This window comes from Pongo pygmaeus, chromosome 8 (assembly GCF_028885625.2).
Source record: "Pongo pygmaeus isolate AG05252 chromosome 8, NHGRI_mPonPyg2-v2.0_pri, whole genome shotgun sequence".
NCBI lineage: Eukaryota > Metazoa > Chordata > Mammalia > Primates > Hominidae > Pongo > Pongo pygmaeus.
The window spans coordinates 122,111,340-122,137,494 of NC_072381.2; the positions used below are offsets into that span (position 1 = coordinate 122,111,340).

Genomic DNA, 26,155 nt, shown 5'->3' on the forward strand with positions numbered 1-26,155 from the left:
AGAAGCTCTGGAGGTTTTGAGACCTGCCCAAAGCCTCACAGCGAGGAACAGCAGAGCTGAGACTTGAACCCAGGACTTGAGCTGTTCCCACAATACCACTTTGCCTTACAGGGAAAACACAGCGCAGGGATCCCACCTGGAAGGGGGCTCTCAAACCGCCTCATCCTGTTAGCCTCCTCCAGGGCCCAGGAGCTCCACTTGATGGGAATTGCTTCTGGCTTCAACACTTAATTCCCCAAATGTCCCCTGCCTGAAGTGAGCCAGCCTGTGTTGAGACAGAAATCCTGCCACCCTGTAGGGTGGGGAGCACTCTGCTAGGGTCCCAGGCCTCATGCTGGACCTCCATGGACCGGGCTCCACCTCTGAGCTTCCATCGTTAACATCAGGTCAGCGTCCCAGTGTTGTTCAGTCGCCAGATTTGAAAACAAGCCCGAAGCTGGCATGGCAGTATGCAAGGGAGGACTGCGTGGCCCCCAACAGGCTCGGGGCCCTGAGAGAAGGGGGAGGCGAGCAGGGGAGGGGCACCAGAAATTGTATGCATATTCACAGATAGAAAGGGGTCACAAATTCTCTCCAAGGAAGACACCAGTTATGAGTACGGGACTGGGCAGAGATGCGAGGACTGAGGAGCTTTGCTGGCAGAAGGAGTGGGGGTGGCAGAAGGGGCACTATCTTGGGACACAAAACCCAGAACTACTCCCAGCAAGTTACAGGGTGAGAGGGATATCCCACTGTCAGGGTGACTGTATTTTTGGCTTCTGTGTTTATGTTTTGCAGTTTATTTCTGCCTCATCGCTAATATTTCATTAGAAAGTGGCTCTTCCCTCCCCCACCCCCTGCCACACTAATATTTTTGGGAGGAAATCTTAAAAAGACCCCAGCTGCATTCAGCATGCTTGCGTGCTATGTTAAGGCTTGCCTCTACCGGCATAGGACTCCGTTTTCAGAATGCAACTCAGTGAGGAAGTCAAGATTTTATCTGAATATTCATTCAACATACAAGGTTTAGACACACACACACACACAAAATAAAACAGGCCAAGTAGGACAAGGTGAATTCTGACATTCCCATGGTTCCCTACCCAATCCCATCCTGCTGGCTGGTCTTCCCTCCCAAGAGCCTCAGGCTCTGTCCCCTGGCATGTGGCACTCTGCAATCTCACTACTGAATATTTATCAAAGGCCCAAGGAGCGCGGTGTTGGGGCAGAATTTGCGCCCATGACCAGCCATGACTTTGTGGGTTCGAGTTTGAATAAACTGCAAGAACCCCAAAGGAGGACCTACCAGAAGCTTCTAACATCTCTCAGCCCATTCCTTCCTCTGTCTCTGTCTCCCTCCTCCATCTCAGCTGCTCACTCTACCTCTCTCCCCACACATGCACGCACATTCAGAGTTATACATGCAAATTCCCAGCAGCCTCCCCCGAGACAGGCCTGGCAGGACCCCACCAGCTCCAGCAGTAAAAGGTCCTTGCTGGGTCTCTGATATCACTACCTACCACCCCACCTTGTGAATGCTCCCCAAAGGGTTGGTGCCCTTGGGTAGACCATCCCCGATTTCCCACAGTTCCTTCTGGGGGTGCCTGTCAAACCACCAGGCCCAAGAGGGGGCTGCCCCTCAACGTTCCTACCCTTAGCCTCTGCCCGTCCCCAATATCCCATCCAGACAGCCAGTCTTGGCTTGCTCCGATGAACGGCATGGCCCTACTGCCACCAGGTGTGCTGTCAGGCTCACTGTCACTTTCTAGGTTTCTGTTGCTTCATCTGGAAAATGAAGTTGGCTCACAGAACACTGAGAGCTCCCACACGTCCACCCTCCAGCCTTAACTATTTCTCACTCTGATAATCTAAGTCACACTAACTAACGTGCCGATGACGGATGAAGACCCCAGACTGCACAGCAACACCTCCCTCAGATCTCCACAATTCAGTGGTTCCAAGACGCTTATGTTTTCTAAGAAGTAAAATCTGCCCCCGTCAAAAAACTGTGGATCTAACAAAGTGTTATCACATTTTGATTTTGCCAAGAACAGACATTAACACTTTTATTAAACCTATCATCTGCTACTATATTCAATTCATAAGAGAAAGAAAAATAGGACTATATCAGTTATCTATTGTAATCCAAAATATTTTTAACTCCAAAATTTAGTGGGTTAAAATAACAATTTGTACAGAATTCTGCGATTTGGGCTTTTTTCACCTGGGGTCAACTCATGCAGCTAAAGTCATCTCAAGGCTCATCCGGCACTAGATGGGCCAAGACAGGCTCATTCATGTCCGTGTTCACCTAGGCTGTTGGTCAGGGACCTCAGTTCCCCTCTAGGTGGCCTCTCCAGCAGGACAACCTAGTCTTCCTAAATAGCAAAGGACAAGTGAGCAAGCTCCAACACACTGGCAGGCATTTTCAAGCCTCTGCTGGCTTCCTGTTTGCCAAGGTCCTATTGGCCAAAACAAATCATGTAGCTATACCGAGTCCAGGTAGGTGGAGATGACACAAGGGTGTGAGTACAGGCGTCCCCAACTGATGATGATTTGACTTACGATTACTTAGCTTCATGATGGTGCAAAGGCGATACACATTTAGTAGAAACCATACTTTGAGTAGCCAAACAACCATTTTGTTTTCTTACTTTCAGTACAGTATTCAATAAACTACATGAGATACTTTATTATAAACTAGGCTTTGGGTTAGATGATTTTGTCCAAGGGTAGGCTAATTGAAGTGGGTTTTTGTTTTTTTTTTTGGTTTTTTGGAAAGAGTCTTACTATGTCACCCAGGCTGGAGTGCAATGGCGCAATCTCAGCTCACTGCAACCTAGGCCTCCTGGGTTTAAGTGATTCTCCCACCTTAGCCTCCTGAGTAGCTGGGATTACAGGTGTGCACCACCATGCCCGACTAATTTTTTTTTTTTTTTTTTTTTTTTTGAGACAGAGGTCACTCTGTTGACACTGCACCCAGCTAATTTTTGTATTTTTAGTAGAGACAGGGTTTCACCATGTTGGCCAGGCTGGTCTCAAACTCCTGACCTCATGATCTGCCCACCTTGGCCTCCCAAAGTACTGGGATTACAGGCATGAGCCACCACGCTTGGCCAATTTTTGTATTTTTAGTAGAGACAGGATTTCACCATGTTGGTCAGGCTAGTCTCAAACTTCTAACCTCATAATCCACCCACCTGGGCCTCCCAAAGTGCTGGGATTACAGGTGTGAGCCACTACGCCCAGCCTTGTAAGTGTTCTGAGCATATTTAAGGTAAGCTAGGCATTGATGGTCTGTAGGTTAGGTGGATTAAATGCATTTTCTACTTAATGATATTCTTAACTTACAATGGGCTTATCAGGGTGTAACTCCATCGTAAGTCAAGGAGCATCTGTACCTGGAGACAGGATTTATTGTAGGTTATTAATTCAATAAGCTACCACAAGGGCATAGTATCAGAAATTCTTTTTCAGATGGAAAAATTTAGCTTCGTGCAAACCTACTACACAGTCACCTGGGTAACTTCCTCAGTGACGAATGTAGGCTTCAAGCATCAGAAGCCATCATGAACTAGTGCAAAGTGGGGCATTTGGGAAACACAGCATTGATTATCGCATTCTTTCCAACTGAGCCAGAGGTGACCTCAGAATCCTTCTTAACACAGCTCTCTAGATAGCTTCTTCCCTATTGGTCAGAGAGGTAGACACAATTCAAGACTATGTGCCATTGCTTATCTAAGGGTTTTATATGCAGAGCAGGAGTTTTCTTTCAAAAGAGGACACTGAAGAAATAATGTTTAACCCAAAGGAATGTGGCACCAAATCAAGTCTGCATGAGTAAAAGACTCCCTGATGGTGGAACTCCAGGTTCTGTGACCAGGGGCAGGTGTGGGGAGCCTTCCAGGATCCTCAAACCACCCCCTCCAGGGGCCCATCTTAACGCTTCTTATGTGCCAGGCAATGAGCCTCCCGGGGCAAGGGCCCTCACACACCCCTGCAGGCGGCCTATGGCAAGCGGAGACATGGGACCCTCATTTTAGGCCAAATCTCACTAGTCCTGGCTCTCTGGGTACCTCGCACAAACGTGAGTTGCGTCTCAGCTTTCAGTTCTAGTGGGTTCTCAGCCTCTGTCTGGCAGCATTGCCCAACCCAAGGACTGACAAAGGGCACCCTGCAGACTCCATCTCTCCCTTCTGCAGAGCCAACGAGGAGCAGGCCGGGAAGGTCACAGGAGCCCACCCCCAAACCCTGGCTGGTAAGAGCCCCAGCATACAGGCTGGGATGCTGTCATTGGGTGGACCCTGAAAGTCCCTCCCTATGGGGCATGGTCCAGGCCTTGAGATCCCCCACCATCGGAGGTGGGGCTCTCTGCAAACCAGAGGATCCTGAATGACAAAATCCTCCCGAGTTGGAAATACTCTGCACTGACATGGTGGTTACATGACTACAGTTGACCTTTGAACGACATGAGGGTTAGGGGCACCCACCCCCTGCAGAGTTAAAAGTCCACATATAACTTTTGACTCCCCCAAAACTTAACTACAAATAGCCTACCGTTGATCAGAAGCCTTAACAATAACATAAACAGTCAATTAACACATTATTTTATGCATTCATGAAATACCTAAATTCTTGATTTTTTTCAATATTTCTAGGCTATGCAGTAAATTGTCACAAATCTCCAGAAAATGTTCCAATATATGTATTGAAAAAAATCCATGGATAAGTGGACCTGTGCAATTCAAGGCCATGTTGTTCAAGGGCCAACTGTACCTACATTTGTCAAAACTCACGGAACTGTACACCCAAAAAGTGTGAGTCTTACCTTATGTAACTTAGACCTCAATAGACTAAACTTTATCAAAATCTCCCAGCCAGCTCCACTCCCTAATATCGACCTTTCTGAGTACCTCGTGTGTGCCCAGTGGGTGTTTTAAATAATAAAGATGGCCAGGCATGGTGGCTTACACCTGTAATCCCAGCACTTTGGGAGGCCAAAGCAGGCCAACATGGTGAAACCCCATCCCTACTAAAAATACAAAAATTAGCTGGGCATGATAGCAGGCACCTATAATCCCAGCTACTTGGGAGGGTGAGGCAGAAGAATTGCTTGAACCCTGGAGGCAGAGGTTGCAGTAAGCTGAGATGGTGCCACTGCACTCCAGCCTGGGTGACAAAGAGAGACTCCATCTCAAAATAATAATGATGATGATGATGCCTAACATTGACTGCACATGTTTTGTGTGTAGGACAAATTCTTTATACACATGACCTCCTCTAATTCTCAGAACCAACCCGTGAAGTGCTGTGACCCGTACTTTTGAGATAAGGTCACAGGGATCTAGAGAGGTTGAATACCTTGGTGAGGTCAAGGCCAGGTATGGGAGCCAGGACCCAAACCAGGACTTTCTAACTGAGCTCAGCCCGTTTCACTCCACCAAGTGCCCATGCAACGCTAGCTCCCAGGCACGGGGTGTTGAGTGCTATTTTATACTTAACTGAGGCCCAGAGAGGCTAAATGACTTGGCTGAGTTCACTCGGCTAGTAAGAGGTGGCACCAGGATCTAAACCAAGTATTGTCTTATTCTAAAGCCCACTCTGTCTTACTGCCCACAAAGGAGGCCTGGGGTCCCTCACGCCCCATTCCATCTGCTGGGCTCTCTTCTCTGGGACTGCCTCGCCCTGGGTGACTCCTTCCCCAGCCATGCCCACCCCCAACCTGTTCTAGCAGCTTTGCTGGCCAAGACTACCAGAGGCTGACGCCAAAGGATGGACGGTCAAAAATATCTTCGAGAGCATCTCGCCATAGCTGGTCTGACACAGACAGACTGAGGCTGTGGGATAAGGGCCTTTCAAGGGCCTCTGTACAGCCTAGGAATCTGGCTATGAAGGAACCGGGCCCTCCTGGCTTTCCCAGATCAGGTCAAACATGGTTCCCACCCTCCCAACGTTTCCTGGGGGAGAAGCCGAGGAGCTGGGACAGGGAGGAATCAGTGTGCTCCCAGGCGTGGGCCAGCTTCTCTGAGCAGCCAGTTCCCATGGTCTGTTCCAGGGTCCTGCTGCGTGGGCCCTTGTAGACTCAGCCAACGCTACATCCTCCATGGCTGGCCAGTTGGCCTCCCCTGGAGGGCCCCGGAGTTGGTCCTTGTGCTTAGGCAGAAATGGCCCCTGACCATGTTGGTTGCCCATCTTTCTGTGCCTTGGCTCTGGGCAGAATGTCTGTTTTAAAAGGGATTTTGCTCGCAGGTAAGTAAACCTCCTCTGGCCGGAGGAAGCCAAAAGGTATCTTTACAGTGAGGATCCAGGGATGGTGCCCAGAACTTAAACCAGCTGCCAGGTCTAGGAGGGGAAAGTGAAGCAAGTGACTCAGATGAATGATGCACCCCTTCTGCTGCTCTCTAACTGCCAGCCCCAGGGAAACCACTGTCAGACCTGATGACCACGGTCCCTTCAAATGGGGCCAGTGGCCATGTGGACTGACTGCAGCCCATCACACACCAGAAGAACACACCAAGGGTCTGTGCATTTTTCTCATGCAAGGGACCCAGTGGTCAGTTACCCCATGCAGCATGAAACACTTACTTGGGAGAAAGTAATTTTCTATAAGAAAGAACAAAAGAGCAAAATTTCTAACAGGTAGTCTCCTTCTTCTCCATTCATGTACAGCCCTCACCTAGAAATTCTTTACTGCACAGGGCTTACTTCAGATACCTGTACTGTTAACTATCTGTCGGAGACAATTACTCTCTGACCATCAGATATTGTGCCCCCTAACTCCCCCTCTCTCAGCAAGATAAGCCTTCTTCTGGCCAGGGCTGACTGTTTCTGGGTCAAGTCCTGATCATACCTGAACCTTGCGGCCTCCTCTGGGAATCTGGACTTGGAAAAGAAAGAAAAACAGACAGACATCAGACCTCTTTTGTATCAGAACTTTTCTTTTCAACATGGGGGTCATTGTGGGGGGCCACATTTGCCCTAAAGATGGGAAGCACCTAAAGTGGTCCTGCAGAGAGGAGGGGTGGGTGACATGCAGAGCAAAGCAGAAGTAAGAGACAGGGCCAGGGGTGGTGGCTCATGCCTGTAATCCCAGCACTTTGGGAGGCCAAGGTAGGCAGATCATTTGAGGTCAGGAGTTTGAGACCAGCCTGGCCAACATGATGAAACCCCAAGTCTACTAAAAAAACAAAATTAGCTGGGCATGGTGGTGCATGCCTGTAATTGCAGCTACTCCAGAGGCTAAGACAGGAGAATCGTTGAACCCGGGAGGCGGAGGCTGCAGTGAGCCAAGATCGCCCTACTGCACTCCAGCCTGGGTGACAGAGCGAGACTCCAATTCAGAAAAAAAAAAAAAAAGAAAGAAAGAAAGAAAGAGACAGAGGGAAAGAAAACTGCCATGTTCCCAACACTTTCCCCTCCTAGACCTAGCAGCAGGTTTAAGTTTCAGGAACCATCCCTGGATCCTCACTGTAAAGTTACCTTTTTGGCTTCCTCTAGCCAGAGAAGGTTTACTTACCTGCAACCAAAATCCCTAATTAAAACCCTTTCAAAACAGACACTCTGCCAAGTGTCAAGGCACAAAAAGATGGGAACCACCACTGCCAAATGAGGGAACACACAAGAAACTAGAAAAGAAAAGCTGGGCCTGCGGCTCCACCATTGCAGAGTGTTTTATTCACAACAATTTGACTTGGCACTTCATTCCTTTGAGTTAAGCATTCTTCAAATACTTTTTAAAAATGTAACTCCTGCTAGAGGGACGAGTCATGAATCTGTTAATGGCAAAGAGGTTTGGATCCTTGTGCCGTCTCTGAGTGACCGGGAGTGGCTGGCAGGACTGCTGGAGGATTCTGTAGCCATTGGGGAGTTCAGCTGGAAAGCATGCAGAGGGAGTCGACAGACCTGGATTCTGAGCCTGGCTTTGCCTAGTGTCCTGGGGCAGTCTCTTCCCCTCCCTGACCTCAGTTTCCCCATCTGTAAAATGAGAGGGTGGGCCCAGTCCAGACATTAGACAACCTGGTCCCATCTAGCTGTGGATGTATCCATGAGCTCTGTTTTCTAACTGCTGGCCCAGGGAAACCACCACCTGAACTGATAATCATCATCCCTTCAAATGGGGCCAGCAGCCACATGGACTGACTACAAGCAGTTGTTTTCTGAAACTTTCATCTGTCCTTTGGGAACAGACTCCTGCCTGATGGTTGTGCTATAAACAGTTTCTCATCCCAGCCAGCGGAGATGGCCACTAAGGGACAATGATAAAAGGAAAGAAAAGGAAATAAGTGGCCAGAGGAGTTTAGCCTTCAGCCCAAGGAAACCTGGGAGACAAGCAAAGAGAGGCCAGCCTGAGGCCAGAGGCAGCAGGCTGGAACCCGAATACCTATAGCTTCTCTGTCCCAAACAGAACCAGCCGCCTGGGTACAGGAACCACTGTTCCTCATCACAGAGAAACCAATAAGACCACGAGGTCTGACTTACAAAACATAGGAAGCCCCAAGGGACATCATTTAATTGTCAGTTTATAGGAAGCAAAGGGCACTGGCATAATCCATTTCCCTCTGAGATCCTGGGTGCTAAGCGGGTTGATGAAACAGGAGCTCCATCCTACAGAACTTACTCCTGGAGTCTCTGTTTTCTGACATTAAAATTCTGAACATAACTGACAAAACTACCCACTAAGTATGCAAACATCTGGGAAGCAAAGCAGTCTCAAAATTTCAAATGACTGAATAGGAAGTGACTGTAGGCTCTTCCTATTGGCTGTTATTTAAGGCTCCACCCCATATCAGAGCAAATATTTTTTAAATGAACACTTATCACACATCAAATATAAATACACGCAGTCCTCAACTTAGGATAACTCAACTTATGATATTTTCAACGTTTTTATGGGTTTATAGGGACGTAACCCTATTGTAAGTCAAGGAGCATCTGTTCAAGCATTTCCACTGTAATGCAGCATATTTTCCTACAAATCTTCACATTCTACAAACCCATACACTAAAAATAACAGGATTCATGAGGAAAACAAGGTCGGTGTACATCACTCCACACCTGTGGAACCTTGCTACCGGAACCTTTCCAAAAACAGTAACGGGGCACTCACTTCTTAGGGGGCCATTCTCATCAAAATGCAAAACCCAGCAGGGCACAGTGGTTCACACCTGTAATCCCAGAGCTTTGGGAAACCAAGACAGGCAGATCACTTGAAGTCAGCAGTTCGAGACCAGCCTGGCCAACATGGTGAAACTCTGTCTCTACTAAAAATACAAAAATTAGCTGGGCATGGTGGCACACACCTGTAGTCCCAGCTACTCGGGAAGCTGAGGCACAAGAATCGCTTGAACCCAGGTGGTGGAGGCTGCAGTGAGCCGAGATCACACCACTATCCTCCAGCTGGGGCAACAGAACGAGACTCTGTCTAAAAAAAAAAAAAATGCAAAACCCATCCAGGGTGTCACCCACACACCCATACCCATCATTTTCTTATAGGGACAACGTCTTTGTAGCTCCTTCATCTGTCCTCTCAGCTGCCAACAGAGCTTAAGGGCATGGAACAATACTAAAACAGCCCTGACTTACACTAAAGGTAGTTGCATCTACAGATTTTCAGCCTTCTTTTTTTCTTTTTTTTTTTTTTTTTTTGCTTTTTCATATATTAGCCTTTAATCATGAAAAAAGTGCATCCTGGCTGAGCGCGGTGGCTCATGCCTGTAATCCCAGTACTTTGGGAGGCTGAGGAGGGCAGATCACGAGGTCAGGAGATCGAGACCATCCTGGCTAACATGGTGAAACCCCGTCTCTACTAAAAATACAAAAATAAGCCAGGCGTGGTGGCAGGCGAGTGTACTCCCAGCTTCTCGGGAGGCTGAGGTAGGAGAATGGCATGAACCCGGGGGGCGGAGCTTGCAGTGAGCCGAGATCGAGCCACTGCACTCCAGCCTGAGCGAAAGAGCGAGACTCTGCCTCAAAAAAAAAAAAAAGAAAGAAAGAAAAAAGTGTATCCTGATCTATCAAAGTGCAAACATACTGGGAAAAATTGAGAATGTGCCAACACAACTTTTCTGAATACCAACATCATTCTTCATTTATCACTTACAGAAACACATGTTCTAGCACAACAAACAAATAACTGTAAGTGTCAGACAATCATTGGGCACTTGCAGAACGTCTTAAGAAGTGAGATCTAACCTACAAGTTGCTTTAAAGCATAATATAGTTTTCTAAAGTTTGTAGTTTTAACATTTTTGCCAAGCCAACTCCGTTAGATTAAAAATAGCCACATATTCTTTGCAGGTCCTCTCACTAAGAGGTAAAGGCAATTTCTCCATCCCTTCTATCTGAGCTGGCTTCAAGACTTGCTGTGACCACCAGGAATACAGCAGAAGTGATTTTATTGGACTTCCCAGGAAGGCCTCAAGAGGCCTTGCAGCTTCCCCTCTCATCCTCTTGCTGTCCTGAGGCTACCACATAAAGAAGCCTGAGCTTGCCTCTTAGGGGATAAAAGACCATGTGGAGAACGAAGCCCAGCCGACAGCCAGCACCAACCCCCCAGACCTGTGAGCGAGGTCATCTTGGACTACCCAGACTAGTTGAGCCATCAGTGTTGCAGTCACATAAGTGACCACAGGGAATACCACCAAAACAACCACCCAACAGAGACCTGCCCAGAGAATCATAAGCACATAAAATGACTATTGTTGCCAGGCACGGTGGCTCATGCCTGTAATCTCAGCACTTTGGGAGGCTGAGGCAGGAGGGTTGCTTGAGCCCAGGAGTTTGAGACCAGGCTGGGCAACATAGTGAGACCTTGTCCCTATTTAAAAAAAAAAAAAAAAAAAAAAAAAAGCCAGGCATGGAGATGTGCACCTTTAGTCCCAGCTACCCACAAAGCTGGGGTGGGAGGATCGTTTCAGCCCAGGAAGCAGAGGTTACATCAGCCAAGATCACGCTACTGCTCTCCAGCCTGGGTCACAGAGGAACACCTTGCCTTAAAATAAAATTTTTTAAAAAGACTATTGTTTTAACCCATTAAACTTTGGAGTGGTTTGCTACATAGTAAAAGCAAATATAATGTGACATTTTATAGACATTTCACTAACTTGTTTAATGCATTGATTGTTTTCCCTGCTTGGGGGCCAATAAACCTTTTTATTCAGATCTCAATGAGTCATGGGCCCCTCAGAAGGGGCTAAATCAGCCCTAAAAGTAAGTGTCTCTAAGGACCCTACTGAGATTGAATAGAAGTCAAGGGTTGATCCACAATCCAAACTCCAGGAAGGGCAACCCACAGCAGGTGCATGAGGAACCTGACCTAATGTACAACACGGAGGAAGAGTCATTTCCAAACTTCAGACAGCTCCTGAGGGACACAGAAGACTCTCCAACACCCCCAAACGTAGGCAAGACTCCAATCTTTCTGGCTATGAGAGGCTCTATAATAGCCCCCTGGAACCAAAGAATATGTTATCTCCCATGGGAAAAGGGAGTCAGCAGATGTGATTAAATTAAGGATCTTGAGATGGGGAAATGATTATGCAAGTAGGCCTAATAAGAGGTCCTCATACAAGTGTCCTTAGAAAGGGAATGGGAGGAGGAAGGGCAGAGTCAGAGAAGGGATGTGGCAATGAAAGCAGGGGTTGGAGTGATGGGCTTGGAAGGTGGAGGAAGGGGCCACGAGCCAAGGAATTCAGGTCACCTCGAGAAGTTTGAAAAGGCAATGAAATGGATTCTCCCCTAGAGCCTCCAGAAGGAATACAGTTCTGCCAACACCTTGGTTTTAGCCCAGGGAGACCCATTTTGGACTTATTCCTGACTTCCAGAAATGTAAGATAATAAATTTGTATGGTTTTCAGCCATTAAATTTGTGGTAAGTTTTACAACAGCAATAGGAAACAAATGTACTGGATAATTCCTCCTGCCTACAAGAATGTAACTTGGGACATTTATTCATAATAACAATAACAGCCAATAATAATTGCTCATATTAATTCAATGTCTACTTCATGCCCGGCTCTACTCTAAGCGCTTTTCATGTAAAAACCCATTTAATCCTCACAAAGACCATATGAAGAAGAGACTGTTATAATCAATACTTTACAGATGAGAAAAACTGAGCCTTTATGGGGTTAAGTAACTTGCCAGGGTCACAGAGCAGGTCAGTGACAGAGCACAGATTTGAACCCAGGCGGTCTGGCTCCAGATCTCACATTTAACCACTACACTTCCCAAATCAACCTAACAATGATAATAAAATGACTGGAAGTTACTGAGAGCCCTCTATGTACCAGGCTCATACCTAAGCTCTTTACAAATATTCTCTCATTTCATTCTCACAGCACCCCAGTAGAGCAGAGGTTATTAATCGTCCTTGTCTACAGCAGAAGAAACAGATGCAGCAATGTTAAACCCAGATGTTACAAGCATCTGAGACCAAAGCCCAGGTTTAACTGCACACCCTACTGCCTCCCTCATCCCTCTTGAGGCCCAGATGGCTGAGAAGACAAAGATAAGGAGCGCAACCACATAATTCACCTTCCAAACTGAGATACTTACAAGGTGAAAGATATCACTATTACTAATTTCACTAGGACAAGAGGCATAAACTAGAACTATTCCAGCAAACCAGGACATATAGCCACCCTAAAAATAAGGTGACTAAAATCAAGGCACAAACTCTGCAGCTCAGGATTGCCCAGAAGGGGTGCCATGGAGCAGCTGCCAGCCCCGCAGGACATCTGCGGCTGCCAGGTCACAGTCAAGGCTGGAAGAAGAGGGGTGGTCCTGGCAGAGCTCAGAGCAGCATCTGCAAAGCTGCAGCCTGGGAGTCATTTGCAATGACAGGAACGCAGCAAGGATCAGCAGGGCCCGCTTCAGTGGGGCCGGTTTCAATTCTGAGCACTGCCTGTGCTTCCTTGGTCGTCTCCTCGCTGGCCCTGCTCACTCCCGGGGATGCCCAGGCCTGGGGGCACCCGCAGTGGCAGGCGCTCACTCATTCCCTGCCACACGCTACTCATTCATTAAAAGCCCCTGATTCCTCCCCGCTGTTCTAATTATGCACAGCAGTAATAAAGATGCTTTCTCCCTTACCAAAGAGGCCTATTTATATGAAAAGAGAGCATTTCGCCCCCACAAGATTGAGTCGTCACTCCTGGCCTTATTGGAATCAAAGCAGCTTCTCTTCTGAGATTGTCCAAGCCCTGCCTGACTTCCCTCCAGCTTGGCCCACTCCTGAGCATCCACATTTCCAGAAGTGCCACTGCGGAGTGGGCAAGATGTAGACGCCATTGCCCTCTGCTGTGTTCCCTCATGTCTTGCTGACTGATACTCAACAAAAAGTAAGACATTTATTGAACACCTACTAGTGTCCTTAGTAAAAAAAAAAAAAAAATGGAAATGAAAGACATAGTCCATGCCTTTCTCAGAAGAAAGGGCATTGAGAGAAACAGCACAAGATTTTAGGCTCCGTGGCTGACTCATATCCCAACTCCAGCATTCACTGGTTGGGCAAGTTAGCAAGTTTTTCAAAGCCCTCAACTGCCTTATCAGCAAAATGGGGTAATAATAATACCAGCCTCACAGGGTTGCTGGAGGAGTCAATGAGATACAGGCATACAAAGCTGGCACATCGTAGGGGCTCATCAAACACTAGTTGGAATTATCAACCATTAAGTACCGAAAGCTTTGGGACCACACAGGCAGATCTCATCCCGATGGATGAGCCCAGGAAGGCTTCCTGAGAGGTGATATCTTAACTGAGTTTTGAAGGATGAGTAGGAGTTTGCTAAACAAAGAGAGGATGTCCCAAGCAGGGAGAACTGCATGTGTCGAGGGCCAAAGGTGATCACAGGGCTCTGGGAAACACAAGACACTGTGTGGGGACATACACAGAGGGCAGGTGGGGACCACCAAGGCGGCAGACAAGTTGCAGCAGCAGGTGTTGACACGGAAGTAGATCCCACGGCCAGAACCCTAACTGGCAATGCCCAGAGCATCACCCTGACCTTTGCTTAATTCCTTTGGGGGCTATAACCAGCGCCGTCACTACCATCTACAGCTTGGTGGCTATAGGAATTAGTGCAGCCACTCTCTATTAGCTGCAGGCCTACTCAACACAAGTCCCTGAGGGCCTATGACATGCCAGGCACATGCCAGGAGAGGCTGTTCAGCTTGACCACCTGAGGCCTGCATCCCATGGCCTAGGTCTTTACCTAGGCCCCCTTCCAGCTGTGCGCTGCTAGGACTGTCAGCTTTTTCCTCTGTGAAATGGGGATAACAGGGCATCCTTCATAGTCATTCATTCAACAACAAACGTGGTCAGGGCTAAATGAGATAACTCAATATTCCAGGTTTCAGCATACACTAAGTCCTCAATAAAGGTCAACGTTTAAAATGTTTATTTTTATTAAGATGAACCTCCAGGATGGCATCTCCAAAGCCCACTGCCAGGCCTCGAGAGATACCCTCAACCCAGGCAAAACTGCCTGCCCACCATCCCTCTCCTCAAGCCCCTGCCCTGGAAAAAATGACTTGGTTTCCACTCCCCATACCTAGCCCTGACTTGGTCACCATAGGAGCCATCCTTGTCCGAACCACTCTGTCCACCCCCAATTCATGTCACCCTTCTAGGGCTCCATGTGTCAACCCACTCAGGTCATGGGGGGGGGGCAGGATTGAAGGTCATCTCAAATTTTGCTGTCCAACACCCGGACCCTCAAGTGTGGCCCTTCAGATTTTGTAAATTAAGTAATTTAAACATCTTATTAAGAAAATTTGCAAACATACACAAAGTAAGCAGAATAGTAATGAACCGCCACTCCCCATCACCCAACTACGATATTTTGCCATTCTTGCTTCATTGGCACGCACCTCTGCCCACTCCCCACCCCACCCCAACTGCACTCGTTGGAGATTTCATGGCCAGCCTTTCTGACACCACCCCCCAACACCATCTACCCACACAGCAAACCCCTCCCCAACCCAGGACTCCCACTGCTCACAAATTCCAACAGTGTGATATCTGTGGCACCCATTCTTTTGTACCAAAAGCATTCTGGATATCCTTCCCAGGAAGCACAACCATTTTTATGTCCTTAATAGAGTGGTAACCACTGCACACTTGCATAAGGGCTGTATGCACAGGTTGGTGCCCTGGAATCAGATGGCCTGGGTCCCAATCAACACTTCCCAGATGTGTGACCTTGGATAGGTCACTCAACCTGTACTCAGATTTCCCACCCAGGAAGGGGAGAATGCTGGTAACAGGTTTGTTGTGAGGCTTTAAAACAATAAAATAATGCACGCTCTTTTCCCAGCAATGAGGAAACCTTAGAAATAGGACTCTGCTCCTATGCAATACTATTCACATCCTCCATTTTACAGATAAAGGGAGAGGTGCCCAGAGGCACAGTGAGCTGTCAGGGACAGCCTGCTCTTCAGGTTGGTCTCTGTCCTAAGTCCATGCACCTGGAATTCTCACTGGCCACCTTGAGCTGGAGATGACTGGAAGTGAAGAAACAAATACTCCAGAACAAACCCAGAAGAGTGGTGGCAGGTGGCTCGGCACACCAGGTATGGGTGTCCCCATCCTGGACGGGATTTCTCCCAGCATCGTGTGTGTGTGTGTGTGTGTGTGTCTATGTGTGTGTGTGTGTGTGTGTTTTAGGATAGGGGTGCTGAATTTGATTTACAAGACAAAACAGTGTTGGGAAGGCTGTGGGGAGTGGGTACACATTCCTGCCCACTTCTGATTTGACAAATCCTATGCCCAACCTTGCATTTGGTTATCATCACCCACTCTATCCCAGCATGAGAGGCAAGAAACTGGCTCAGTAATTCTCAGGCTTTAGCAATTCAACGCCCCTACTTAACGTCCTAAAAAAATTTTTATTTTCTGACTTAAAGGAAAAAAGTAAAAAAAAAAAAAGAGTCAATCCAGTTGCTGAGTGATGTTCAGACAAAGACAGCTGCCAGTCCATAGCCTGCATTCGCCAGCTGAGGAAGAGTACAGGCGGGGACAGACTGGGTGTGTGTTTGGGGACGGCCTGGGCTCTCCGCTGCCTCTCCCTGGAGTGAGCCCTGTCAGGATCCCCCACCCCCAACCCTGCACTCCCCCACCACTGCAGTGCCGCGTGGGGAGGCACCTCCCTGATCCGCAGGAACAATGGGCTGGGGTGGGGGCAGGTGCGGCTTGGAGTGCAGCAGAGGGTGGGGGCCGCGGGCCCGACAGCAAGACCGGGAACCCAGCGCAGATGGTGGCTGTGCTGCCACTGGACTCAGTTTCTCCAGCTTTTGGGGCCCCGCAGAGCCAGGCGCTCGTTTCGTGGCTGAATCTCCCTTGCGTCCCGGCATTTTAATTTCATCCTCGCAGGCGGCTTGCCTGTCGCTCCCGGGAAAGCTGCCTGGGCCGCGCTCCTCTCCCCGGCGGCCGCTCCCGCCGAGGCCCTGCAGGTCAGGGACGCGCGGCGCCTCCATGAGCCCAACTTTCCCCACTTGGGACCCACAGGAAGACTGGAATCCTGGCCAGCCGGGCCCTCCGTGGGAGCAGCCTTGATTTACAGCCCTGGGCTCCGAAACCTGCTCCTCCTCTTCCCGCAACCCCCTTCCCCATCCTCTCCGGCTCCCCCACCCTTCGGAGCCCTAATCACGCTCCCCAAAGAAAGCGGCCCTAGCACATCTGCAAAATGCGAGCGTCTGTCCTCCGCACTGGGTGCCTCCCCCTGCCCCCCGCAAGGAAGGGACCATCGAACCCCCGCCGCTTCACCCTTCCCCAGCCCAGTGAGTCCCTGGGGATGGGCGGAGAGGTGGGTGAGAAGCCCTTCGGCCGCAGCTGCAGCCCCTACTCCTGGCTCGAGCGTCCGGCCGGGGTGGGATGGGGCGAGGGAACAGATCCAAATCTCCGATTTCCCCCAGGCTCCCACTCCTGCCTCGCTGAGTCACGAAAATTAGCCGTTGGGGCCACCTGGCCACCCGGCGGCGGGCCCTTTACCCAGCCAGCGCCGGCCTCCGCAGCCCATCGCGCGGGGGCTGCACACGCGGGGCGGTCCTTACCCGCACGCGCGACCAGCCCCACAGGAGGCGCCACCCGAGGCAGGGACCAACCAGGCGCCTCAGCGGGGGCTGCAGTCCCCGCCGCGGAGTCCGCACCCTGGCGGGGCGCAGAACATGTGACCCGCGGGCCGCCTCCAGTCCACCGGCACCCGGCCCCCGGCCCCGCTGCTGCTGACCCCGGCCCCGCCCGCCAGAACTGGATGCAGCGCGGGCGTCCCCACTTTTCCACGGTGCGCGAGGGGGTGCGGGGCGCGGGGCCAAGCGCGCCTCCTCCCTCCCTGCCCCGCCAGGCGCGGCCGCAGGACCCGCAGCCTGCGCTCACCTCGGGGCCCGTCGGTGCCGCCGGCCTCCTTGTCCGCCATGGTCGCGCAGCCCCGGACCGCGAGGTGAGCCTCCGGCGCAGCGCCCGTGCCCGTGCGGGTCTCTGTCCGCGTCCGCGGCGGCGCTCGGGCCGTGTCTGAGCCGCCGGGCAGCGGGAGCGCTGCTCTGACGCGGCCGCCGCCGCAGCCACGGCTCCTCCCCGGGCCCCGCCCCGGCCCGCCCGGCGCCCCGCCCCTCCGAGCTCGGGCCGGCCGGGAAAGGTCGGGGGAGGCGGGCGCAGGGAACTGGCCGGCTCTGGAGCTGCGCTCCCCGCCCGCCTAGAGCGGCCCGCCGAGCCCCGGCCTCTCCTCTCCCGGCTTCCGGACCAAGCGGTCGCCCCGCAGTCGACAGCGGCGGGGGTGGTGGCGCGCCCGGGGCTGCGCTGCGGGAGCGAATTTCAGGCCCTCGGGGCTCCGCGGCGCGTCCGCTCTTTGGAAGGCACTGAATGGCCAGGCCTGGAGCCCTTCAGCAAGCCCAGCGCGCCCCGCGCTCTCCCGAGGACGCCCGCGCCAGTCCCCACCAGCTTCTGTCTGTCCCCCAGGGTCCCAGGGGAGCGGCCCACAAAGGCGGGCTGGGTGGACCCCGGCGCGGGCAGGACCCAGGCCGCAGACCAAGGACCTGCACGGGGGCCGAGTCTGGGGCACCGCCTCCAGGCCGCCTGCGGGACTCCATGGCAACTCCGGACCCAGGGAGGTGCTTGCCGCGGAGGCTGAGTCGCGCCTTCCATGTATGGGATCTAGCTGGGCCCTCCTTAGAAGTCTGAGAATAACGATATTAATAATGCAAGGCTTCAGTGGTGAATGATTCATACTCCCTGTCCCCAGCTCCTCCACACACACGCGCCGCTGACACCTGTTTGGGCCTGGCCAGGCACCCCCTGGGTCCGCGGTGTCACCACCCTGTCTTGGCAAACGAGGGCAGTAATAGGAATCCAAGGAGCACCGTCACTGGGTCCTTTCTGGGTGCCTGGCACTGTGCTACGTGCCTGGTGCTTTACCTCTATCTCCTTTCCTCCCCATAACTAACATTTTGCAGATAAGGAAACTGAGGATCGGCAGGGTTACAATATCACACCAGCAGGGGAGTCGCGGAGCTGGGATTCCCACCCAGCTGTAACCACCAGCATCCCTCACTTCCAGAGATGGGTGGCATTTCCCAAAGATTACCTAGGGGAGGCTTCATCGTACAACCCCGTTATGGATGACGGAATGGGCAGAGAGCTGCTGCGAGAGCCCGGAAACCAGAAGGTGATGGTAGAGTGACAAGTTCAAAACACAAAACTTGTCTTCTGTCTGCCTGCATTAAAAATCCCAAATGGACAGTTCCTGGCTGTGTATGAAACCACAGTCAAGTTATTTAACCTATCTGAGCCTCAATATTCTCATCTGCGAAATGGGTATAACAGGAGAACCCAGTTCATAAAACTTAAGATTAGATGAGACTATGCATGTAACATGCTTAGCTTGGGATCTAGCACATGGTAAAAATCATTAAGTCACTGATGGCCCCCGAGGGCCCTCCCTGCCTGTGTGCCTGCCACAGCCTGCCCACAGCTCCCCCGCCGTCCTGTCTCGTCCCTTCAGTCCAGGCTTTGTGATCTGGTCTGTCCCCACCCTGCTCCAGCTCCAGCTGCAGCCGCTCTGATTCTTCAATCCCTCTCACCCACCCCTGCTTCTCTTATGCTGGTATTTCAAAGACATGAAAATGTGCTTGATGCCTGGATCACCGGTCCCCTCATCTCACCACCACCAGCAACCTAAGAACTTCTCCTTCTCAGCATGGACTGCGCAACTCCAGGAAGGCTTCCCTGCATATCCGTGCTGGCCAGGGGGCCCCTCCTCAGTGTCCTCAAGGCACTCGTTCCTCCCCATCAGACCAGGGCATCAGGACATTGGCCTTGACAGCCTGTCAGAAGCAGCAGAAACCCGTAGCCCCTGCACATCTGCCTCCTGCTGTGGAAGGGCCTTGGGCGCCACGTGCCCTCACGGGACTCCCAGCCACAGTGACATGAGGGTGTGTGAGAAGGATGGGAGGTGACATGCAGGCCCCAGTGCTGGAGGCAGAGAGCAGAACACTTTTGATTTGCAGGGGAGCATGAAAGGCAGCGCACACTCTGCCTGGGATTTGCCCTCACGGCCTTCATGCTCATCACGCTAATTACGACGCGCCCTGCTGAGCACACCATCCGGCCCGCCAGCGAGGGGCTGTTGTGGTCTCACCTAGTTCTCATGGTGGCCCTTGCGGTTTTGCAGGAGAGGAAAGGGAAGCATTCAATGGCTGAGGCACCCGTTCAGCCATCCTCTGGCCATCAGCAGCAAGGCTGGGGTTCAAGGCTCAGCACGCCACATCAAGGAAGGGTTCCCACCTTCCTCCCTGGAGTCTTCTTCCCCAATAGCAGCCAGAGTGAAAGCATGTCATTTTCCTGCTACCAGGTCCTACACAAATTGGCCTCCTGATGCCTCAGTGACCTCAGCTCCTTCCAATCTCCCGTTCCCCCCAAAGCCCAAACACACACAGGCCCCACCTGGGGGGTCACTCCCCAGGACACATCCTTCAAGAGAATCAATCACGTGTCTTGCTCCTCCCAGAACACTCTATCTAAAACTGCTGCCTCGCCCCCACTGGGAAGTAAGTCCCAGGAGAGCAAGATTGTGGACTGTGTTGCCAGTTCTGCATCTCTGTGTCTAGAACAGTGCCTGGTACATGGCAGGCACTTAATAAATCATTGATGCTGGACTGGCTGAATCAGTAAGTGAAGCGGGAACACAGCCCAGCACACAGACATTCTGCTGACCCCCAGGGCTCATGCCTTTCCACAGCCCCAGCTGTCTCAGGGCACGCCCAGACTCCTGGGAGGTTGCTCTGTACCAAGTTCCCTCAAGCTCCCCTCCAAAGACTCCTCCTCACAGTGCTCTCTGTGGGTACACTGCAGCGCCCTCTATACCATCTCTTCTCCACCCTCCACACCCTCCACAGGCTGTAGACTGTGGTAGCTGGTGGAGAGAATGTTACACATCTCTGTTGGATACTCAAGTCCTAAAAAGTGGTCCAGCCCACAGCCAAGGCACCACCTTCTAGTTCCCTTCCTGCTGGTCACTCCAGCTTCAAGGGCCTGCCCTCAGGTCCCCAAAGAGCCAATGCCTCCACCGGAAGCCGATTCTCCTCTAGTTTTGCCAGGTAACCAACCCTATCTCTTCCTACAGGCCTCAGCTTGGATGGCACTTCCTCCAGGACACCACCTAGCGCTCCAAGATCACATGAGGCCCCTCCTCTCTTCTCTGTGCCCAACCCCCCATCACTCCTATCTTAGCACTTATCACAACAACTCCAAGGTCAGTAGTATTGTTAACCCCATTGTACAGATGACCAGACTGAGATACAGAAAGGTCACTGAGCTCAGAAGCTGCAGTGCTGAGACTAGACCTCTGACACTAGAACTCAGGTCTCTCCAGCTTCAGGTCACCCACCTCCCACTCTAGCTGCCAGCTCTCCAAAGGGGGACCAACCATGTCCACATTTAGAGCCCCCAGACCCTAGGATGGTGCCTGGCTCAGAGAGCAAAACATTGATGGAAAACAGCCCCCTTAGCTTCAGGCCTTTCTCATCCTCTCCGGGATCCCGTTCACCTACAGCCTCACAGACGCTTCCCTGCCAACAGACTCCCTCTCTGCTCTTCAGCCCCCAAACAAACCCCCACCACATCCATTCATGCAAATAGAAGTCAGAGTCCAGAGGCAGGCCCAGCTAACTGCACCAGACAGCCAGGGCACCCTGTCACCTGCAATAACTGCCAACTGTGGAAAGGGCTGGACATGCTGCACAGCGTGGGTAGGGGAGGCAGCTGAGTCCTCTGGCCCCCAGCTCAGAAGAAACTGAGGATAATTGTTGATGGACCAGACGCTAAGGGCAGTGAGCCCTGGGGGATGCACTGGGACCAAGAATGAGAAAAGTACAATAGGAGGAAGCAGATAGAGAGCATTGGGTCAGCTGGACCAGGGTTCAAGTGGGCTCAGCTGCTCCCTGCCCACCTCAGGGGACCTGGGACATACTTCTCTGGGTCTGTTTCTTCACCTGTCAGAAGGGCCCAGTAATGATAGGTAACATAATTATGGGAGATAATATATGTAAAACATTCCATTTAGAGTCAGCCTATATATGCCACTGTTAATATGACTTATTTAATTTATATATTTGGAACACAAAAATGCCATTTCCTTGTATATTATAAATTACAGAATGGATCCAGGCAAGATTTTCTTGGCTGATAAAGACACACAGAAGATATGAGTAGCTTTTTCCATTTTAATGTTTTTTTTATGTTTTTGTTAAGCTTAAGGAACACTGATAGGAGTTCAAATCTGAACTTTGACATAGGACACTGCCTGTCAAAGCTGCTTTGGACTTTAGGATATGCCACCGGAACGTTGTCCATGAACTGAATATCATAAAAGAGACTAATTCATAACAGGACCAAGATTCAGATTTGCTAAAGCAACATAAAAACTTGCAGAGAAAACCTGGGCAAATGTCAGCCGCCTTGACCTCCAACTGTCAGTGCATTTTAAAAAGCCAGCCTTACAGCTGAATCATGGTGGCCAGTGTATACATCCTCCCCACCTCCCTGGTCTTCCAGTCCATCTGGTGTGAATCGGCCTCTCCATTAACATTCCAAAACAACCTTCACATGTACAATGTGAGCTGCTGAGCAACTCTTTCAGGCAAAAATTCAAGGGCCAGAGGAAATTATTGCTCCAAATATCACCATCACTCAGGACTGCAATGTAAACTTTAGAAATGCCTTCTCAGGTAATGGAAGGTTATCCAAATATTTTTCGTAAGTATTTCAAATAGCAATGGCTCATCTATGGTTAGTCTCACAGCTGCATTCTCAGAACTGCTCAAACCCTGGCCCTGCAGAGCTGCCGGTTCATTAATAAGACGGGACATTCCGGAAGCCACATCTCAAGGAGGACAATGGAAACTGAGACAAAGGTTCAGAGAAGAGAAACTGGCATGATCACATGACCAGGAGAGTTTTCACGAGGGCTGCAACTCACCAGACACTATGAGAGCCAAGAGTTTCACGTTATAGAGAAAAACGACTTTCCCCTTCTCCAGCCCACAGCCCAGTGCCTGGCTTGCAGTAGGTACTCAGTAAATGTTTGTGCATGGAATGAATAAATGGTCCAGTAAATAAATAATGGAGGCTGGGCGTGGTGGCTCATGCCTGTAATCGCAGCACTTGGGGAGGCTGAGACGGGTGGATCACTTGAGGTCAGGAGTTTGAGACCAGCCTGGCCAACATGGTGAAACCCCGTCTCTAGTGAAAACACAAAAATTAGCTGGGCATGGTGGTGCACGCCTGTAATCTCAGCTACTTGGGAGGCTGAGGCAGGAGAATTGCTCGAACCTGGGAAGTGGAGGTTGTAGTAAGCTGAGATTGTACCACTGCACTCCAGCCTGGGCAACAAGAGCAAAACTCCATCTCAAAAAAATAAAAAATAAATAAATAATGGAGTGGAAACATGGGCTCAGAGATACTAAACCTCTGGTTCAAATTCACACAATTAGTGACAGAGCTAGGGTCAAACTCCAGCCCCCTGACTCCCAGCCCAGCTTAACCCTTGACCCTCGTTGGCCTCTTCTGCAAAATACAAAGCGGAAGATAGCTCGTGCTAGCTGTGATTACTTGGTAATGACTCACTGGGGCATGTCTGCACAGTTGTGTTCTTCCTGGTAGCAAGCCCATGGTCACAGTATTTGCCTGGAGGAGAGGTGCAGGCAGCACCCAGCTGAGGAGAAGGAGACCAATGACCTAGAATAAGGGTGTTATCTGAGCCAGAGGGCTGAGATCTTCAACAGCAGTGTCCAAGAGCAATGCTTGCACAGGTCTCCAAAAACCCCAGAGTTAGGAATGTACACGTAAGCCACCATCCTCACTGCTACACTTCTCAGGGAAACCAGCACTTTTCTCAGTGACTTCTGCAAGAGTGAGCCCAAATATTGTCTATCTTTGGGTCACTGGATGTGTTAGTCCATTTTCACACTGCTGACAAAGACATGCCTTAGATTGGGAAGAAAGTGAGGTTTGATGGACTCACAGTTCCACATGGCTGGGGAGGCTTCACAATCATGGCAGACAGTAAGAAGGAGCAAGTCACATCTTACATGGATGTCGGCGGGCAAAGAGAGAGAGCTTGTGCAAGGGAACTCCTCTTTATAAAACCATCATGTTTCATGAGACATATTCACTACACGAGAACAGCATGGGAAAGATCTGCCCTCGTGATTCAATTACCTCCCACTGGGTCCCTCCCATGACATGTGGGAATTGTGGGAGCTACAATTCAAGATGAGATTTGGGTGGAGACACAGCCAAACCATATCACTAGGTTCCTGGTGGCAGCCCTGTGGGAGCTGGGACCAGTCACTTTTCCCTGGGCCTCAGTCTCCTCATCTGCAGAGCAGACCCAGCTCCTCTCCTTTCCTCACCCCCTGCTGTCTGCTCTCCTACCTTGTATCATCCCACTGATTCACCTTGGAGGGAAGCTCCTGAGAGGGACCCTCCCCGCCCAACCTGTGGTTCCATATCATATTATGCCACCCCATTTCTCCACGGCACTTATAAACTTTAAAGTCATTTTGCAAATCTGTTTATGGTGAGCCTTCCTCACTTGCTGGGCTTTTCCTACCAGCAGTGGTGAGAATGAACATTTATCAAGCACCTGCTATGTGCTGGGCATTGCTCTGGGAACCTCACATCCACTGCCCCATTTATCTTCATGACCATGCGGATGAGAGAACTATATTGTTAATGTCCCCCATTTTACAGGCAAGGAAACGGAGGCCCGGAGATTAGGTACTCAGCTGTTGTGCCCTAAGGAGAAAGTGGCAGAGGAAGAATTTGCCCCATGGCATTCTGAGCTCAAGAACACGTATGTCTGTCATGCCTTCATCTGTGTGCAGCAGTGTCCCCAGCTCCTAGCGCAGCACCTGGCACATGGCAGGGCCTCAAGAAACGTGTTGAATGAATGAACAAATTATCAAGTTAGAAGACAGAATTACAGTTCACAAAGCACCCTCACATCTCTCCTCTCGCTTCAATCATGTAGTGGCACTGAGAGGGAAACATCACTATTCCCAAGTTTTTTAAGGTGAGAAAACCAAAGGTCCAGTGAGATCAGGAGCAACCTTGCCTGGAGGTGGATTCTCCGTGGTCTGCTTTAGGCTATTTTGTTTCTTTCAAATCTTGTGCTTTATTTAAAAGTTGTGGGCTCTATGTCTAGCCAAGGATGCAGGTCTCTGTTCTGCAGGACAGGGTTTGCTAAAGTTGTCAAGAATAAAGCTGCTTTAAGAGATACAAAGTGAAATTTAGAAGACAAGAGGGTAAAATGGGCTACTGTGCTTGGAAATGCTTGGCAATACAAGATAAAAATAAGTATAACACGCCCAAATACAGGATGATCGCTCACATAACACAGAGAATGTTTGTCACATTGCTTATGCCTGTATGGAAGGGGATATGATAGTTTGTATACCTTATGCTCATGAGCTACCAAAACATGGTGTGAAGGTTGGCCTGACAAATTACGCTGCGGCACATTGTCCTGGCCTGCTGCTGGCCTGCAGGCTTCTCAATAGGTCTGGCATGGGCAAGATCTATGAAGGCCAAGTGGAGGTGACTGGTGATGAATACAATGTAGAAAGCACTTATGGTCAGCCTGGTGCCTTCATTTGCTATTTGGATGCAGGCCTTGCCAAAACTACCTCTGGCAATAAAGTCTTGGGGGGCCTTGAAGGCAGCTGCAGATGGAGGCTTGTCTACTCCTCTTGGTACCCAATGATTCCCTGGTTATGATTTTGAAAACAAGGAATTTAATGCAGAAGTGCATTGAAAGCACATCATCGGTCAGAATGTCGTGGATTACACGCATTTCCTAACAGAAGATGAAGATGCTTACAAAAAACAATTCTCTCAATACATAGAAAACAGCGTAACTCCAGGCATGGAGGAGGTGTAGAAGAGGGTAACGCTGCTATGCAACAGAATACAGTCTATGGGAAGAAACCCAAGAAAGAAGTTTAAATAAAGAGAGGGGCCGGGCTCAGTGGCTCACACCTGTAATCCCAGCACGCTGGGAGGCCAAGTGGGAGGACTGCTTGAGCCCAGGAGTTTGAGACCAGGCTGGGCAACATAGGGAGACCTCTACAAAAACTAAAAATTAGCTGAGCATGGTGGTGTGTGCCTGTCATCCCAGCTACTTGAGAGGCTGACGTGGGAGGATCACTTTAGCCTCAGAGGTCGAGGTTGCAGTGAGCTGAGATCGTACCACTGCACTCCAACGTGAGTGATAGAGCAAGATGAAGAAAGAGGAAGGAAGAAGGAGGAGGAGGAAGAGGAAGAACATGAACAAGAAGAAGAAGGACAAGAAAAATGAGAGGAAGAGGAATAGGAAGAAGAAGGAGGAGGAGGAGGAGGGAAAGGAGGAAAAGGAGAAGAAGAAAAGGAAGAGAGAAGGAAGAAGAAAGAAGAAAGAAGAACTAGTAGTGGGTGACGGTGGCAAAACTGTCCCAAAATGTCCCTTGCTCAGAAGAAAGATCAGGTAGCTCAAAGTAAGGTGTGCTTCCTCAGAGTTCAGGATCAGGCTGCTGAGAGCTAAACCAAACAACAATTTTCCACGAGGATTTTTCAAATAAAGACAATGAGCTTATGGACCAACCAGCAAAAAATAAATAAATAAGTAAAAATTAAAGTTGCATGTACATT

The 26,155-nt window shown here is 50.3% G+C and overlaps 1 protein-coding gene and 1 pseudogene across 3 annotated transcripts in view; one reads left to right on the plus strand and one right to left on the minus strand.

Moving 5' to 3' along the window:
- HSPA12A (heat shock protein family A (Hsp70) member 12A) overlaps window positions 1-26,155 on the minus strand; it is a 180,022-nt gene that overhangs the window by 55,740 nt on the left and 98,127 nt on the right. Inside the window, exon 1 of one of the 3 annotated variants that reach the window (XM_054435902.2) lies at window positions 17,351-17,544. The exons of the other annotated variants lie outside the window; for them this stretch is intronic. Coding sequence (XP_054291877.1) covers window positions 17,351-17,390 — 40 coding nt within the window. The 5' untranslated portion in view covers window positions 17,391-17,544. Of the gene's footprint in view, window positions 1-17,350; window positions 17,545-26,155 lie in introns of those variants that run through there. 3 annotated transcript variants of the gene reach the window in all.
- On the plus strand, window positions 18,585-26,041 carry LOC129006493 (large ribosomal subunit protein uL18-like; annotated as a pseudogene).